The sequence below is a fragment of the Theropithecus gelada genome, chromosome 12 (genome assembly GCF_003255815.1).
Source record: "Theropithecus gelada isolate Dixy chromosome 12, Tgel_1.0, whole genome shotgun sequence".
NCBI classification, from domain to species: domain Eukaryota; kingdom Metazoa; phylum Chordata; class Mammalia; order Primates; family Cercopithecidae; genus Theropithecus; species Theropithecus gelada.
This window is the reverse complement of record NC_037680.1, coordinates 109,304,611-109,322,329: the sequence shown is the minus strand read 5'-3', so window position 1 is coordinate 109,322,329 and position 17,719 is coordinate 109,304,611. Positions and strand designations below refer to the sequence as shown.

General features: G+C 46.8%; 1 protein-coding gene and 1 non-coding gene across 4 annotated transcripts in view; both read right to left on the bottom strand.

Moving 5' to 3' along the window:
- Positions 1-8,405: 8,405 nt before the first annotated feature.
- EFHD1 (EF-hand domain family member D1) overlaps positions 8,406-17,719 on the bottom strand; it is a 76,435-nt gene continuing 67,121 nt past the window's right edge. For all 3 annotated transcript variants that reach the window (XM_025404634.1, XM_025404633.1, XM_025404635.1), the window contains one exon: positions 8,406-9,588. In XM_025404634.1, coding sequence (XP_025260419.1) covers positions 9,454-9,588 — 135 coding nt within the window. In that variant the 3' untranslated portion in view covers positions 8,406-9,453. The remainder of the gene's footprint in view (positions 9,589-17,719) is intronic.
- LOC112636836 lies at positions 12,413-12,514 on the bottom strand. The gene has a single exon (XR_003122308.1). It is a non-coding gene; the product is annotated as a small nucleolar RNA U13 (small nucleolar RNA).

Here is a 17,719-nt window from a genome sequence, read left to right as displayed (position 1 = left end):
GTCCCAGCTATTTGGGAGGCTGAGGCAGGAGAATCACTTGAACCCGGGAGGTAGAGGTTGAGGTGAACCAAGATCATGCCACTGCACTCCAACCTGGGCAACAGAGAGAAAAAAGAGAAAAAAAGGCCCGATGCAGTGGCTCACGCCTGCACTTCGTGAGGCTGAGGCGGGTGGATCACCTGAGGTCAGGAGTTCAAGACCGGCCTGACCAACATGGAGAAACTCTATCTCTACTAAAAATACAAAAAAAGAAAAAAAACCTAGCCGGGCATGGTGGCACATGCCTGTAATCCCAGCTACTCAAGAGGCTGAGGCAGGAGAATCGCTTGAACCCAGGAGGCGGAGGTTGCGGTGAGCCGAGATTATGCCACTGCACTCCAGCCTGGGCAACGAGAGCAAAACTCCGTCTCAAATAAACAAAACAAGTATGGCATTTTCCTTCATTCTCAGTACCACTAAGTGCTGGAGATTCAATGGCTGCTCCCAAATCCACCTGATCACCCACCTTATAAAGCTTACAGTCCACTTGGGTAGAGACAGAGTGATATGGTTTGGTTCTGTGTCGCCACTCAAATCTCATGTTGAATTGTAATTTCTAATATTGGAGGAGGGCCTGGTGGGAGGTGATTGAATCATGGAGGCAGACTTCCACCTTGCTGTTCTCATGATAGAGTCCTCAGGAGACCTGGTTGTTTGAAAGTGTGTAGCACTTCCTGCTTTGTGCTGGCATCCCCTTCACCTTCTTCCATGATTGTAAGTTTCCTAAGGCCTGCCCCAGCCATGACTCCTGTACAGCCTGTGGAACCATGAGCCAATTAAACCTCTTTTCTTCATAACTTACTCAGTCTCAGGTAGTTCTTTATAGCAATATGAGAATGGACTAATACGCATGACTTTATTCCTCCCAACTAAAAAACAAAACAAAACAGAACACCTGAGCATTACTGTGCATGCTGTTCTGCTCCTGGCCTGTTTCCAAGAAACAAGATGTCTTGGTGGCATCCATGTTTTTTCAGTGGCTGCCTATCAGTGCACGCTTACGTGGATGTATCTAATATACTGAACTGATCCCCTGCTGATGGATATGCTGATTGTTTCCAGCATTTTTGCTATTACAAACAACACTGGAATGAGTATTCCCTTAAATACATCCTTGTTCATTTTTATACTTACCTATAGGATACATTTCTGGGCCAAAGCTCATGAGTATCTCTGCAGTGGACACCTGCCGTTCTTTATGACAGTTCTGCTGAACTAAGATAGTGAATTACTTTCAGTTGAAATACTGAAATTCTTTCCCATGTTTGTGGAAAATGAGAATCTTGGTGGCTGGCAGAGCTTGCCTCCCCTTACAGAACACAAAAAGCCCAGATACTCTCCTGTCCCACTCCTGACATGTGGGCATGCGACTAGGCTCAGACTCAGATTCTGATGTGGAGTAAATGACCTGAAGAAGCAGGACACCACAGCATGCTTGTCAGCCAGGGCAGCAACTGGTTCCCATGGTGTGCTTTTGGCTGCTGTCCCAGCCTCCTGGCCTCCTGCCTGCTTCCTTAGCCTGCACCCCCCAGCCCTGCTGGTGATTCTGGGGACTCCTCCTTGTCTTTTCAATCAATTCCTTTTCTGCTTAAATCAGTCTGGTTTAGATTCTGTTACTTGCAATTAAGAACTCTGGCTGATTCCAAAGTAGCCAGCCTCTAAGATGACTCCCAATGACTTTTGCCAATAGGGCTGACCTATGTGACTAGTAGAATAGCAGAGTGTGATTCAGGAAGCTAGGTCTTAAAAGGCTTGCCTTTACTCTCTCATATCACTTGCTCTGGGGGAAGCCAGCTGCCATGCTGTGAGGACACTCAAGCAGCCTCATGGAGAGGTTCACATGGCAGGCAACTGAGGCCTCCTGCCAATAGCCAGCATCAATCACAGGAGTAAGTTGTGTTGGAAGCAGGTCCCCCAGTCTCAGTCAAGCCTTCAGATGACTGTAGTCCCAGCTGGCATTTTGCTGCAGCCTCATGAGAGACCCTGAGCCCAAACCAACTACCCAGTCAAATTGCTTCTAAATTCCTGGCCGTCAGAAACTGTGTGAGATAATAAATATTAATCATTGTTTTAAGCCACTAAGTCACAATGTGATTTGTTAACATAAACATAAATAATACAAATACAATTTTTAATTTTAACAGTCTACCAAATTGCCCTTCAAAAGGTAACAGCTAGCCAAGCATGGTGGCCTGTGCCTATAGTTCCAGCTAGTTGGGAGGCTGAAGTGGGAGGATCGCTTGAGTCCCGGAATTTGAGGCTGCAGTGAGCTATGATCACGTCACTGCACTCCAGTCTGAGTGACAGAGCAAGATTCTGTCTCTACAAAAATAAAAATAAGTAAAAAACCAACAAGGCAACAGCTTTAACTTGATTGACTCTGTAAAGAAAAATAGAGGCCAGGTGCAGTGGCTCAAACCTGTAATCCCAGCACTTTGGGAGGCCAAAGTGGGCGGATTGCTTGAGCTCAGGAGTTCAAGACCAGGCTGGCCAACATGATAAAACCCCTTCTCTACCAAAAATGCAAAAAGTAACTGGACATGGTGGCATGCGCCTGTAGTTCCAGTTGTTCAGGAGGCTGAAGCATGAGAATCACTTGCGCCTGGGAGATGAAGGTTGCAGTGAGCTGAGATCGTGCCACCGCGCTCCAACCTGGGTGACAGAGCGAGACCCTGTCTCAAAAAAAGAAAAAGAAAAAATACTACTAATAACAAGATGGCAACAGCAATGTACATGCTCAACACCCCGTGGCAGAATGACAAAAGCCACTGGTTTTGGAAAGGAGTGGAGGAAAAAAAATTGACCCCTGCTGAGGTCTCATCCTTAGTGCCTCCCTAAGTTGTAGAATTTTGCTTTGTCACCAGGCTGGAGCGTGGTGGTGTGATCTCAGCTCATTTCAGTCTTGACTTCCCAGGCTCAAGTGATCTTCCTGCCTCAGCCTCCCTTGTAGCTGGGACTACAGGTGCCCACCACGATGCCCGACTAAATTTTTTTGTATTTGTTTGTAGAAATGGGGTTTCACCGTGTTGGCCAGGCTGGTCTTGAAGTCATGGGCTGAAGCAATCCTCCTGCCTTGGGCTCCCAAAGTGTTGGGATTACAGGCATGAGACACCATGCCCAGCCCTTCTAAATTGTAGAATTCTGAATTGGCTCCTGAGAGCCCCACTGCCATCACAGGACCCAGAAGGCAGCTATGGAATCATCATTCTTGTATAGTACAGTCAGTCCAGGTGGGCAGGGATGTGCCAGCATCTGGCCTTGTGGACAGGCAGACAAGGAGAAATCTGAGTAGCGACAAAGCCACAGCTGTCAGGCCACATTCAGTAACTGGCAGCCGCCAGGAGCATGCAAGTGAGCCGGCAGATGGGCAGAAATTCCCTGGGCTGGTCGGGAAAGGGGTCTTAAAATAACAGAGAACCTGGGTCCATGAGCATCTGCACTTGTAGCCAAGACAGCACCCAGGACTGAGCACTTCTGGGCTACCCTGGCCTGAGACTCTTGGACCTAACTGTGGAGACTCAGGGCTCAGGAGGAGACAGAGTTACAGTAGTGGAGGAGGGAGGGGAGAGAGGGGACCCATGTGTCCTGAGCACTCAATATATGGCAGGCATGGAATCTGCCAGGTAGGTCATCATCGTGCCCATTTTACAGGTGAGGAAACGGAGGCTCAGTGAGGTTCAGTTGCTTGCCTAGTGTTGGAGTCCAAATTCCATTACATCACACAGCCTCCAGGGCCTAGGCAAGACTAATTGGTGTGTTGTTTTTCCTATTGCTCAGTCAAAGGAGGGCCCTGGGGAGTGACCTCTCTCTCTTCCAGTGAGAAAGATATTCCCACAAGCTCTGCTCTCTCCACTTTCTTTCTTTTCCTTTCTTTCTTTTCTTTTCTTTTCTTTTTTTTTTTTTTTTTTTGAGATGGAATTTCGCTCTTATTGCCCAGGCTGGAGTGCAAGTGGCACAATCTCAGCTCACAGCAATCTCCACCTCCTGGGTTCAAGCAATTCCCCTGCCTCAGCCTCCCGAATAGCTGAGATTACAGGCATGCACCACGACACCCGACTAATTTTGTGTTTTTAGTAGAGACGAGGTTTCTCCATGTTGGTCAGGCTGGTCTCGAACTCCTGACCTCAGGCGATCCGCCCGCCTCGGCCTCCCAAAGTGCTGGGATTACAGGCATGAGCCATCGCACCCGGCCAGTCTCCACTTTCAGAGCTGGCCCCTCAGGCTCTCATGGTGGAGTACTCAGAAGATCTCTGACATCAGTGGTAATGATCCTGCCTTGCCCATCTGTCTGCTCTAACAAACCTGGCATGTCCTTGTAAAACCAACATGCAAGGGTTGCCTGCTACATGCCACGCAGCATGCTGGGCCTATAGCATAGGCAAGGCAAACTTCCTGCCCTGCAAAGAGTTCACAGTCCAAACAGGGAGGCTGAGAAGCAAAAAGAGGGCTACTGCCTCAAGCTGTCAGGATTACAGTAGAGAGAAACTCGGGGGAAATGGGAGCCCTGAGAAGGGACACTTTACCTGGGCTGGGAGCATCAAGGAAGCTTCCTGAAGATAATCTCTGAGCTGAGTCTTTAACAGTGAGAAGTAGCCCACCTGTGGAAGGGAGGGAGGGAGTGCCAGGCAGAGGAAACTGCATATGCAAAATCCTGGAGGTGTGGAATTTTCTAGGATCGGTTAGGCATTGCACATACCAGGAGTATAGAGTTTGGAAGGAGACAGGACAGGGAGGAGGGACAAGAGATGGAGCTGGAGAGATGAGTTGGGGCCAGATCCTGAAAGTGGGGAATCAAAAATTGAAGGGGAGATGTTAGGAACAGGTTTGCATCTTCTAAGGATTACTCCAGCTGCAAAGTAGACAATCAGGTTATAATAAGGGCAGAGAAACCAGTGAGGAGCCCACGGTAGAGACCCAGGAAGGAACCTATGAAGGTCTGAGCTGTGATCATGGCACTGGAGACAGAGGGCGGGAGGCACAAGGGAGCAGCCTCTGGGGGACTTTGTGGCCAAGAGGGAGGAATGACATCCTCTCCCTGGCCTTTGTAGTGACATAGTCCAATGTGTCCTGTTTTGTCTGAAGTCCTTTTGTGTTGGATTTTCTATTGCTTGCAATCAAAAGTTTTATTTATTTATTTTTATTTTTATTTTTTGAGACAGTGTCACCCAGGTTGGAATGCAGTGGCGTGATCTTGGCTCACTGCAACCTCTGCCTCCCGGGGTTCAAGGGATTCTCCTGCCTCAGCCTCTCGAGTCGCTGGGACTATAGGCACATGCCACCATGCCTGGTTAATTTTTTTGTATTTTTAGCAGAGATGAGGTTTTGACATGTTGGCCAGGTGGGTCTCAAACTCCTGACCTCAAGTAATCCACCTGCATCAGCCTCCCAAGGTGCTGGGATTACAGGCATGAGTCACTGCACCCAGCCTTATTTGTTTATTTTTATTTTCACAGTCTGTGACAAGCAATCAAGAGTTTTAGTTCTCACGTGGGCCCACTTGTCCAGAAAGGCAAACGGATGCTTCAAGTAATGACACTGCTATCTCCATTCTCTTCCTTCTTTTTAAATTAATAGGCTTTTTTTTTCCTGTCTCTTTCACCATTAGATGTTTATTTATTTATTTATCTTTTTGAGATGGAGTCTTGCTCTGTCATCCAGGCTGGAGTATGGTGGCACGATCTCACCTCACTGCAACCTCCGCCTTCTGGTTTTCAAGCGATTCTCCTGCTTCAGCCTCCCGGGTAGCTGGGATTACAGGCGTGTACCACCACTCCCAGCTAATATTTTGTATTTCTAGTAGAGATAGGGTTTCACCGTGTTGGCCAGGCTGGTCTCGAACTACTGACCTCAGGTGATCCGCCCACCTAGGCCTCCCAAAGTGTTGGGGTTACAGGCATGAACCACACCCACCCTAGACTTTATTTTTTAGAGAAGTTTCAGGGTTACAGAAATAAGGAGCCAAAAGTACATGTTCCTATGTACCCCTCTCACCCCAACTCCCCATTCCCTATTATTATGTTATTTTAATGTGATATATTTGTTACAATTGACATGCCCATATTGACGCATTATTATACTCCATAGTTAACATTAGGATGCATTCCTTTCTTTCCTTTTTGAGACAGGCTCTCAATCAGTCATCCAGGCTGGAGTGCAGTGGCATGATCCTGGCTCACTGCAACCTTCTCCTCCTGGGCTCAAGCCATCCTTCCACCTCAGCCTCCTGAGTAGTTGAGAGCACAGGTGCATGCCACCACACTTGGCCTTTATTTTTCTTTTTGAGACACGGTCTCACTCTGTCACCCAGGTTGGTGTGCAGTGGCACGATCTCGGCTCACTGCAACCTCCACTTCCTGGGCTCAAGCAATCCTCCCACCTCAGCCTCAGTCTCCCAAGTAGCTGGGACCACAGGTGCCTGCCACCACGCCCAGCTAATATTTTTTGAATTTTTGATAGAAATAGAGTTTCACCATATTGCCCCAGCTGGTCTCAAATTCTTGAGCTCAAGCAATCCCCCGCCTCAGCCTCCCAAAGTGCTGAGCCACCGCTCCCAGCCAAGCTTGGCTTTTTAAAAGTTTTTTGTAGACTCAGGGTACAACTATATTGCCCAGGCTAGTCTCGAACCCCTAAGCTTGAGCAATCTTCCTGCCTCCACTTCCCAAAGTGCTGGGATTTCAGGCATGAGCCACTGCACTTGGCCTAGGGTGCATTCTTTGTGTTGCACATTCTATAGGTTTTGACAGATGTATGACATTCATCCAGCAGCATCGATAGCATCATGGAGAATAAGTTTTACTGCCCTAAAAGTCCTCCCCCTCTCCTTGCTGACAACCACTGATCTTTTCACTGTCTTCACACTTTTACCTTTCCCAGGATGTCATACTATAGTTGGTATCAAATAGTATGTAGCCTTTTCAGATTGGCTTTTTTTTTTTTTTTTGAGATGGGGTCTCACTATGTTGCTCAGGCTGCACTCGAACTCCGAGGCTCCAGTTATCCTTCCTCTTCAGCCGCGAGCAGCTAGAACCATGAACAAGTGCCCCACACCCAGATTAGGACTGGCTTTTCATTTAGCAGTATGCATGTAAGTTTCCTCCCTTCTCATTACTTGATAACTCATTTCTTTCTATTGGTAAATACTTCGCATCACTGAATAATATTCAACTGTGCAGATGTATCATCGTTTATGCACTCACCTATTGAGGAACATTTTGATTGTTTCCAAGTCTATGAAATTAGGAATAAAGCTGCTATAAAGATTCATGTGCAGGCCGGCCACAGTGGCCCATGCTTGCAATCCCAGCACTTTGGGAGGCTGAGGCAGGAGGATCACTTGAGCCTAGGAGGTTGAGGCTGCAGTGAGCCATCTTCGCACCACTGCACTCCAGCCTGGGTTACAGTGCTAGACCTTGTCTCAAAAAAATAAAAAAACAAAAGCTTCATGTGCAGGTTTTTGTGTGGACATAAGCACTCATGTAGTCTGAAGAAATAGGAAGGAGTAGAATTGCTGGATCATGTGGTAAGAATCTCTACTCCTTTTTCATGTCCGTCCCCTCTGGTAGGGAGACTAGAGGGTGACACCAGCTAGAAAAATGATGTCTGCAAAGCATAGGTCTTGGATTTGTGTAACACAGAATGATCCTTCCTGAGGAGCAAAGGGTGTTCTCTTGGGACAGAGGTCCTTGCATGGGTAGCCCAAATATCCTGGATTATACATAGGAGGGAGGGGCATTGGCTCTCATCACAGTTTCAAGGGATCTAAGAAGCAAAAGAAATGAAGCTGTGGTTTTTCCCTGCAGCTGAAGGCATCCTCACAGAAGGGAAGGGGAGTGCAACTGATAAGCTCAGTGCTCTGAATCCTATAGAGTGAAAACCAGCCCTCTAGTTCTCGTTTCTTTCTTTTTTTTCTTTTTTTTTTTTTTTGAGATGGAGTCTTGCTCTGTTGCCTATGCTGGAGTGCAGCGGCACCATCTCTGCTCACTGCAGACTCTGCCTCCCTGGTTCAAGGGATTCTCCCACCTCAGCCTCCTGAGTAGCTGGGATTACAGGTGTGCGCCACCAGGCCAGCTATATTTTTACTAGAAATGGGGTTTCACCGTGTTGACCAGGCTAGTCTTGAACTCCTGACCTCAAGTGATCCGCCCGCCTCAGCCTCCCAAAGTGCTGGGACTACAGACGTGAGCTACCATGCCTGGCCTCTAGTTCCCATTTCTAACTGTACTTCAGGACTCGGTGTCAAACAGAAGCCCTGGATGGGACTTGGCTCCTATAGAAAATACCCTACTCTCTCCTTTAATTCAAGAAAATTCCAGGCACGTTGATGTGATGGTCACATTATTTGTACAATGTAAAAAGAAACAGCTGTGAGATAGAAAGGCAGGTGATTTCTTTATTGTAAAGACAGCAGTTACAAAAGAGAATAAATATGACAACAGGATATATTTGTTAAAAATACAACACAACCCTTAGTATTTGTGAGCAACCCAAGAACTCACAAGTATGGGGGGTAAGAACATCTACAGCTCGATACCCTGAAACAGATGTTAGAAACTGGCTAATGGTGAGCATGGCCACGACTTTGGGGATGTTTGAAAGGCCCTGGATCTGTCACTTAGGAATGTCAGGGGTCTACTGTAATACAATTTGCACATAGTCAGAGTGACCAGGAACCCTTTTACTCATTGGTATCCTAACTGTTCTTTCATTCTTACAGTGAAGTAGCACAGTATTTAAGAGTGGGAAAAAGGCTGAACTGGGAAGACACAGACGAGCAGGGTGAAGAGGGAGGGACTGGGGGAATGCTAAGGGGCCAGGAGAAAGGTGGCAGGAAGGAGCAGACCTCTGTCCTTTCTCTAATGTGTGTCACCGTGGCGGCATGCCATTCCTCCTGTTGAAGAGTGAATGAGCAGTGGTCCACCCAGCCTCCATTAAGACCCACCATTACCCAGGAACAGAAGATGTAAAAGCAACTGGCAGAATCCTACCAAAGATGAGAACAGGCAAGCTGGATGGGAAGCAGAGGAGTGCAGAGAATTCCTCTTGAAAATGGGCATTTTCTCTGAGGACCCAAAAAGACAGACATATCTTTACAAATTGACAGAGACTATTCTTTGATGTGGAATGGTAAAGGGACAAGGACGAAGTGAAGGTCGCTGAGAAGATACAAGTTCTGGCTACGGGTAGGGTGGAGGAGCAGAGGCCGGAGACAGAGGTGGGCAGGCATCTGGCCCACCCCAGGACCCCCGGAGGGGCTTGGACACTGGGAGGAATGAAGGCTGGCATGGGAGCTGGCACGGGGTGATGGGTGGAGATGCTGGCTCAGGAGGGGACTGGCAGCAGTGATGAAGATGCCTGTCATCTCTTCCTGGGGCATCTGTGAGGCACAGCTGTGGGCAGAGGGCAAGGTCAGCAGGACTATGTACTGAAGTTGGCCTTGAGCTCCTGGAAGGCCGCCTGGCGAAGCCGCCTCTCCTCCTCCTCCCGCTTCCGCTCATCTTGCTCAGCTTTCAACTCTGCTTCAAACTTACTGGCCAATGACAAGGCTTGGACCTGCAGAGAAACAGCAGACACAGACCAACAGAGTAAGGCAGGGCAGAGGACCCTGGAGCTGCTGACACCTGAGTGAACAGCCCATTCAGCAGACCTAGGGACAAGGGAACGTGGGCCCATGGAGGGCAGGACCCCAGCAAGCACTCTTTCCGTGTGGCCTTCAGAAGTTGCTTTCTGTTGGCACAGACACCAGAACACATCTCTAACACATCACTGGATTTGTTGCTGTGCCCCCATGTGCTTCTTTTGCTGGGGTTGGTCATTCTACTTGACGTTTTTTTCAGGATACAGTTTAACATCCCAGTTTATTAACCACTTTTACATTATTTTAATTTCACACTAATATTGTTCAGTTGTAGGGAAAAAGGCAAACCAAAATGAATCCCCTGATGGGATTTTTTTTTTTTTTTTTTTTTTTTGAGACGGGGTCTCGCTCTGTCTCCCAGGCTGGAGTGCACTGGCCGGATCTCAGCTCACTGCAAGCTCCGCCTCCCGGGTTCCCGCCATTCTCCTGCCTCAGCCTCCCGAGTAGCTGGGACTACAGGCGCCCGCCACCTCGCCCGGCTAGTTTTTTGTATTTTTAGTAGAGACGGGGTTTCACCATGTTAGCCAGGATGGTCTCGATCTCCTGACCTCGTGATCCGCCCGCCTCGGCCTCCCAAAGTGCTGGGATTACAGGCTTGAGCCACCGCGCCCGGCCTTTTTTTTTTTTTTTTTGAGACGGAGTCTCACTCTGTCGCTCAGGCTGGAGTGCAGTGGCATGATCTTGGTTCACTGCAATCTCCGCCTCCCAGGTTCAACCAATTCTTCTGTCTCAGCCTCCCGAGTAGCTAGGACTACAGGCGCACATCACCATGCCTGGCTAATTTTTATATTTTTAGTAGAGAAGGGGTTTCACCATATTGGTCAGGCTGGTCTCGAACTCCTGACCTCAGGTGATTCACCGGCCCTGACCTCCCAAAGTGCTAGGATTACAGGCATGAGCCACTGCACCCAGTCCCCTCATGGGATTTTGACTGGAATTGCATCCATCTGCCTATGGCAAAGGGATACCTTTAAAATACATTTCTCCGTGGGCTGGGTGTGGTGGTGACTCAAGCCTGTAATCCCAGCACTTTGGGAGGCTGAAGCGGGCGGATCACCTGAGGCCAGGAGTTTGAGACCAGCCTGGCCAATATGGTGAAACCCTGTCCCTACTAAAAATACAAAAAATAGCCAGGCGTGGTGACATGTGCCTGTAATCCCAGCTACTCAGGGGCTGAGGCAGGAGAATCACTTGAGCCTTGGTGGTCGAGGCTGCAGTGAGACTCCATCTCAAAATAACAATAATAATTTTTAAAAATACAGTTTTCGCTGAATGCCTCAGTTTTCATTCACTTATGCCTTTATGTTGCTCACTAAATCAGTCGTCCTATATTTGCTTCTGCATATTACATGGTTTTGCTGGTATTGTGAATGGAATTTGGTGCCATTTGAGTATTTTAAATCAACAATTTGTCTTCAATAATATCATATCGGATAAACCCATCTAAAAATCATCTGTTCTAGAACTGATTCTGTGAGTGTGTCTCAGTTTGTAAAATTTCCAAACTCGTTGAGTATGTACTTTTTTTTTTTTTTTTTTAAGACAGTCTCATTCTTGCCCAGGCTGGAGTGTAATGCCGCAATCTTAGCTCACTGCAACCTGTGCCTCCGGGGCTCAACCGATCCTTCTGCCTCAGCCACTCTAGTAGCTGGGATTACATGAACACGTCATCACATGCCTGGCTAATTTCTGTATTTTTAGTAGAGGCAGGGTTTTACCATGTCACCCAGGCTGGTCTTGAACTCTTGAGCTCAAGCAATTCACCCGCCTCAGCCTCTCAAAGTGCTAGAATTACAGGCATGAGCCACCACACCCAGCCTTATGTATGTTATTTTAATAGACTATTACATTGTTCTCCAAAGCTGCTGTTGTGATTTACACCCCCACAATCACGAACTGGAAGCTCTCATTTCCCCACAACATTGCCAAGGTTATCATTAATGTTTTTACTTTTTGCCAATCAGATAGCCAACAACCTTGTTTTATTTCTTCTTTTGTAAATTGCCCGTTTATATCCTTTGCCCACATTTCTATTCAGTTATTATATTATTATTTTAAAATTTGCAGTTCCTTTTTTTTTTTTTTTAAGAAACAGTCTTGCTCCATCGCCCAGGTTGAGGCTAAAGTACAGTGGCACAATCAGTCCCCTACAGCCTCGAACTCCCGAGCTCAAGCAATCTTCCTACTTCAGCATCCTGAGCAGCTAGGCCTATAGGTGCATGCCACCTGTAGGTTAGTTTTTAAAATTTTTTGTAGAGATGGGGTTGCACTATGTTGCCTGGGCTGGTCTCAAACTCCTGGGCTCAAGCAATTCTCCCACCTCAGCCTCTTAAAGCATTGGGATTATAGGCATGTACCACTGAGCTCAGCCCCAATTTGACTTACATAAGGCAAAAAAATAAATAAATAAATAAATAAAAGAATATTTACTTTCCTTATAAATTCTAGGTATTAGTCTCTGGTTATACATATTTTAGTTACTTTCTCCCAGTTTTTTGCTCATCTTTTAGCTCTAAGGCATTTGGGACGACACACATATTTAACATTTTGATGTAATCAAATTGATCAAGCATTTCCGTTCTGCCATTTGCATTTTATGGCATGTTTAAGAAGGTCTTCTAAACCCCCGAGGTTCTAAACCCATTTTCCTGAATTTCCTTTTAATACCTTTGTGGTTTTGTGTTCTCATTTAGCCCCTTAAGCCACAAAAATAAGCTCACTTATTTCACTTTTCTTTCCCGTCAGAAGGCAATGTGCTGACATCTTAACAAGATTGTAGGGAGGCACACTTCACACATGGGCATGAAAACCCAGTCATCACATTATGAACCACAAAAGGATCTAAGTGCACTTATTTTAGTGAAGAGTATAAAGTAGGGACTTGACTTTATCTTCCTAAGTGCACAGCTAATTGTCTCAGCACCTTTTATTGCTAGCCCATTATTCTCCCAATTTTCTTCATATTCTAAGTTCCCACAGGAAAGAGATGCTTCTATTCTCTATCCTGTGCCACTGACTGATTTGTTTATTCCTGCACCCATACTGTGTGATTTAATATTACTGCTTTATAGAATGCCTTGATATTTATGAGGAAAATAAATATTCTTTTTTTTTCTTTTCTTTTTCTTTTTTTTTTTTTGAGGCGGAGTTTCACTCTCATCGCCCAGGCTGGAGTGCAATGGTACGATCTCAGCTCACTGCAACCTCTGCCTCCCAGGTTCAAGCGATTCTCCTGCCTCAGTCTCCTGAGTAGCTGGGATTACAGGCAGGCGCCACCACGCCCAGCTAATTTTGTTTTTTAGTAGAGATGAGGTTTGTCCATGTTGGTCAGGTTGGTCTCGAACTCTCCACCTCAGGTGATCCGCCCGCCTCAGCCTTCCAAAGTGCTAGGATTACAGGTGTGAGCCATTGCGCTTGGCCAATATTCTTTTACCGTGCTAAAGAAGCATTGTTTTCTTATTTTAAAATGTTTTATTATGAATGGGTATTAAACTTTACCAAATACCTTTGAGATATTTAATTTAAATGACTTTTTTCTTGATATACCTATGATAGCAACATTTTCAAATCATTCTTGCAGTTTTAACATATACATCCTTAAATGTAATCACTGCATTCCGTTTTTTGAAGTTGTTAAGATTCTTTCCTTTTTTTTTTTTTTTTTTTTTGAGATGGAGTTTCACTCTGTCACCAAGGCTGGAGTTCAATGGTGTGATCTCAGCTCACTGCAACCTCCACTTCCCAGGTTCAAGTGATTCTCCTGCTTCAGCCTCCCGAGTAGCTGGGATTATAGGCACACGCCACCATGCCCAGCTAATTTTTTTTTTTTCCAGTAGAGACAGGGTTTCACCATGTTGGCCAGCTGGTCTCGAACTCCTAAACTCAAGTGAGGTGCCCACCTTGGCCTCCCAAAGTTCTGGGATTACAAGCATGAGCCACTGCTCCTCGCCCCTGAAGTTTTAAGATTCTTAGAGCTACATTCATTGATATAATTTTTTTTTCTAATGTGTCATTTTTATGTGACTTTATCAGAATCAATGGCTTCAGAGAATGAATATGATATGATCTTTTTCAATGTTTACATTCTTTTTATAACATTGGAGGACAAAGGAAGAAGTAATCCTTACATTTCCCAACATTTAACTGTCTTTTGGGGGAGTTGGAGCAGAGTTCTCAACTTTCTAAATGTCTTTTTTATTTTGAGACACGGTCTTAATCTGTCACCCAGATTGGAGTGCAGTGGTGCAGTCATGGCTTACTGCAGCCTCAATCTCCCAGGCTCAAGTGTTCCTCCCAATTCAGTCTCCTGAGTAGCTGGGACTACAGGCGTGCACCGCCACACCCAGCTACTATTTTTGTTTTTGTAATGACAAGATCTCACTATGTTGCCCAGGCTGGTCTCAAACTTCTGGGCTTAAGCAGTCCTCCCACCTCAGCCTCCCAAAGTGCTGGGACTATAGGCATGAGCCACTGCGCCAGGCCTGGATGCTCCCATTTCAATGAAAAATAGCAGTGTCCACTTTCTAAATTCCCCTGCGTTTGACAGGGGTCCATTTAGGAAGACAGGTAACTCTGAGAATATTAACAGCAAGAGTTATGCTTGTACAGAAAGGTGTGTGTGTGTGTGTGTAGAGATGGGGTCTTGCCATGTTGCTCAGGCTGGTCTCAAACTCCTGGGCTTAAGCAATCCTCTCACTTTGGCCTCCCAAGTGTGCTGGGATTGCAGGTGTGAGCCACTGCACCAGGTCACTTTTACTCTTACGGAATTATAATCCCTAGAGGCAGGGACTAAAAACTCCATTTTGTTATGTTTGCTTTTTGTTTTGTTTTAGAGACAGGGTCTTGCTCTGTTGTGCGGGCTGTGGTGCAGCGGCATGATCACAGCTCACTGCAACCTTGAACTCCCGGGCTTGAACAGTTCTCCTGCCTCAGCTTCCCAAAGTGTCCAGGTATGAGCCACTGCACCCAGCCTAATCTCTTCTAAAAACTGCTCCAGTCCTCCAAAATAGCATTTCCCCAGGGTTTCCTTGTACCTCTGATTATACCTTCTTCTTCTCCAAAGGCCTAAATGCCAGCCTTCCCCACAGTCCTGGCACCATTCTGTTCTACCATAGGTCAATCTCTAATCCTTGGTTTCAATGTATATCTTGTGAAGTTAGCTCCTGTGGTCTATGTTGTGAGGTGCCCAGAAGCACCCATTTCCTGCCTTATTTCTTGCTATGAGATCTAGCACATGGCCCAGAGGCCTAAGGGAGACTGACGCCACCCCTGGCTCCAGAAAGCCCAGTTGAGATAATGATATTCCAGTGTTTTCCAATGGCAGGTTCAGAATTGGGCATGTGTGGAAGAAATTACTCCATGACCCTCAACATGTAGGATCTTCACCTTCCCCAGTGGCATAATGACAGCCAGGCAGGCAGATCCCAGAAAAAAAGACGCTCCCTAACCTCCCATGCAGCCAGGAGTCACCAGGTTCGGTCAAACAGGATGTGATGAGAAATTATTTGTAACCAACACGATGGCCTTCAAATGAAGGGGCACACCTTTCCTGTGCCTGAAGTCCCCTCACACTTGACACCAAACCCAGTTCATAACTTCTCCTCTTCAAACCACAGCCATTCTGGGAATAGGGGGAGGCCGGGCTTTATTTATTTTTGCTTTATTTATTTATTTATTTTTTTGAGACACAGTCTTGCTCTGTTACCCAGGCTGGAGTGCAATGGTGTGATCTCGGCTCACTGCAACCTCTGCCTCTGGGCTCAAGCGATTCTCATGCCTCAGCCTCCCAAGTAGCTGGGACTACAAGTGTCTGCCACCACGCCTGGCTAATTTTTATATTTTTAGTAGAGACGGGGTTTCACCATGTTGGCCAGGCTGGTCTCAAACTCCTGACCTCAAGTAATCCTCCCCCCTCGCCCTCCCAAAGTGCTGGGATTACAGACGTGAGCCACCACACTCCGCCTGTGAGGCTGGTCTTGATGAAAAATGTCATCAACTTCCCTCCTTGACAAACCTCATGGCACTTACCTCCCACCTCCAATGGAGTGGTCACGAACACTGAGACTTCTAGAGAATTCTCAATTTGTCCCCTCCTCCTCCCTAGTCTGGTTGTCACTACACTTATTGGACCCACAATTCTTCTCGGGACCTCTGTGAAAACTTCCCTGAGTCTAAACTGTCCCCAGGCAAGTGTGTACTCGTAGTGCCCACCCAAACACTCGAGGGCTCCCCTGCACCTGTGGCTGTGCGTTGGAATCACATCACAGCTCCATCACCTCCACGTTTCCTGAAACCCACCTTGGAGAAATCCCAGGTAGATGTGGCTGGGCCTGAGAAGCTGGTGTGCAGGTGGTTCTGACACTCAGCAGTCTGGGGAAGGCCTGACCTTCCCAACCAGGTGCCCAGAGAGGAGCTCCTCTCAGCCTTGGGGAGGCTGGAGCTCTCTGTCCAATACTGTCTAGTGCAGCCGGGAGCCATCCAGTCTGAGAGTCATAGACCATATGTGCCATGGTGGGCCAGAGGGTGGCAAGTGCTGGCCCAGTTTCCTGATCACCATATTTTCTTTCTTTCTCTCTTTCTCTCCTTCCTTCCTTCCTTCCTTCCTTCCTTCCTTCCTTCCTTCCTTCCTTCCTTCCTTCCTTCCTTCCTTCCTTCCTTCCTTCCTTCCTTCCTTTCCTTCCTTTCCTTCCTTTCCTTCCCTCCCTCCCTCCCTCCTTCCTTCCTTCCTTCCTCTTTCTTTCTTTCTTTCTTTCTTTCGTCTCTCTCTCTCTTTTTTTGGTGGAGTCATGCTCTGTCACCCAGGCTGGAGGTGCAGTAGCACGTCTCGGCTCACTGCAGCCTCTGCCTCCTGGGTTCAAGCAATTCTCCTGCCTCAGCTTTCCAAGTAGCTGAGATTATAGGTGTGCACCACCATGCCCAACTAATTTTTGTATTTTTAGTGGAGACGGGTTTCACCATGTTGGCCAGGCTGGGGTCACCATATTTGCATCTTGGTTTTCACCTCCAGACACGTCACCAGCCCTGCTCTCTCACACATCCTGTATCCTCACATTGCGACACCTCTGCAGCCTCCAAACAAGCCTCACCCTCTACGCCTTGGAGCTTTCCACCTGCTGTTCCCACGATCACAACGCCCTCCCTTCCTTGATTACAAGGTGAATCCCCATTCATCTCAGAACATCTGTCACAAATGGCAGCTCCTTTATGGCCCTCTCCCAAATCCAGCGGTGACGCCCTCCATTTGTCATCCAGGCAGATGTTAATTGAGGGCCATTATATACCAAGCACTGTAATTACAAAGATATCATAGCTACTCTGCCTTTGAGTTTGGGTGAGGAGGCAGACCTATGAACGTAATGAGCTGCAAGAATTTTTACTGTCATTCTTTTCATCTTTTCTCCAGTTATAAAAAGAGTACACACTCATTGTAAAACATCACAAAAATATAAAATAAGTCCCTCAGACACAACTATTACTAACACTTTGGCATGTAATGATCCAGGTTGGATTTCATGTTTACAAAATTAGGTTTCCAGCGTATTGCCTTACTTCATTTATTCTGGACATCTGTCCACACGGACACGCAGTTGCATCTCATTTTCTGACAGCTGCAGAGTGTGCAAATGTGTGGATATATCACAATGAACTCACTTCCCTGATAATGGAAGTTTTGGTTATTTCTAATTTTTCTATACTACTAACAATATTGTATGAAAATCCTTGTCCATACATGTATGTGCATTTGCATGGGTGTGGTGGCTCACGCCTGTTATCCCAGCACTTTGGGAGGTGGAGGCAGGCAGATCACGAGGTCAGGAGTTTGAGACTAGCCTGGCCAATATGATGAAATCCCATCTCTACTAAAAATACAAAAATTAGCTGGGCGTGGTGGTGCGCGCCTATAGTCCTAGCTACTCAGGAGGCTGAGGCAGGAGAATCACTTGAACCTGGGAGGCGGAGGTTGCAGTGAGCCAAGATCGCGCCACTGTACTCCAGCCTGGGCGACAGAGTGAGACTCAGTCTCAAAAAAAAAAAAAAAAAAAAAAA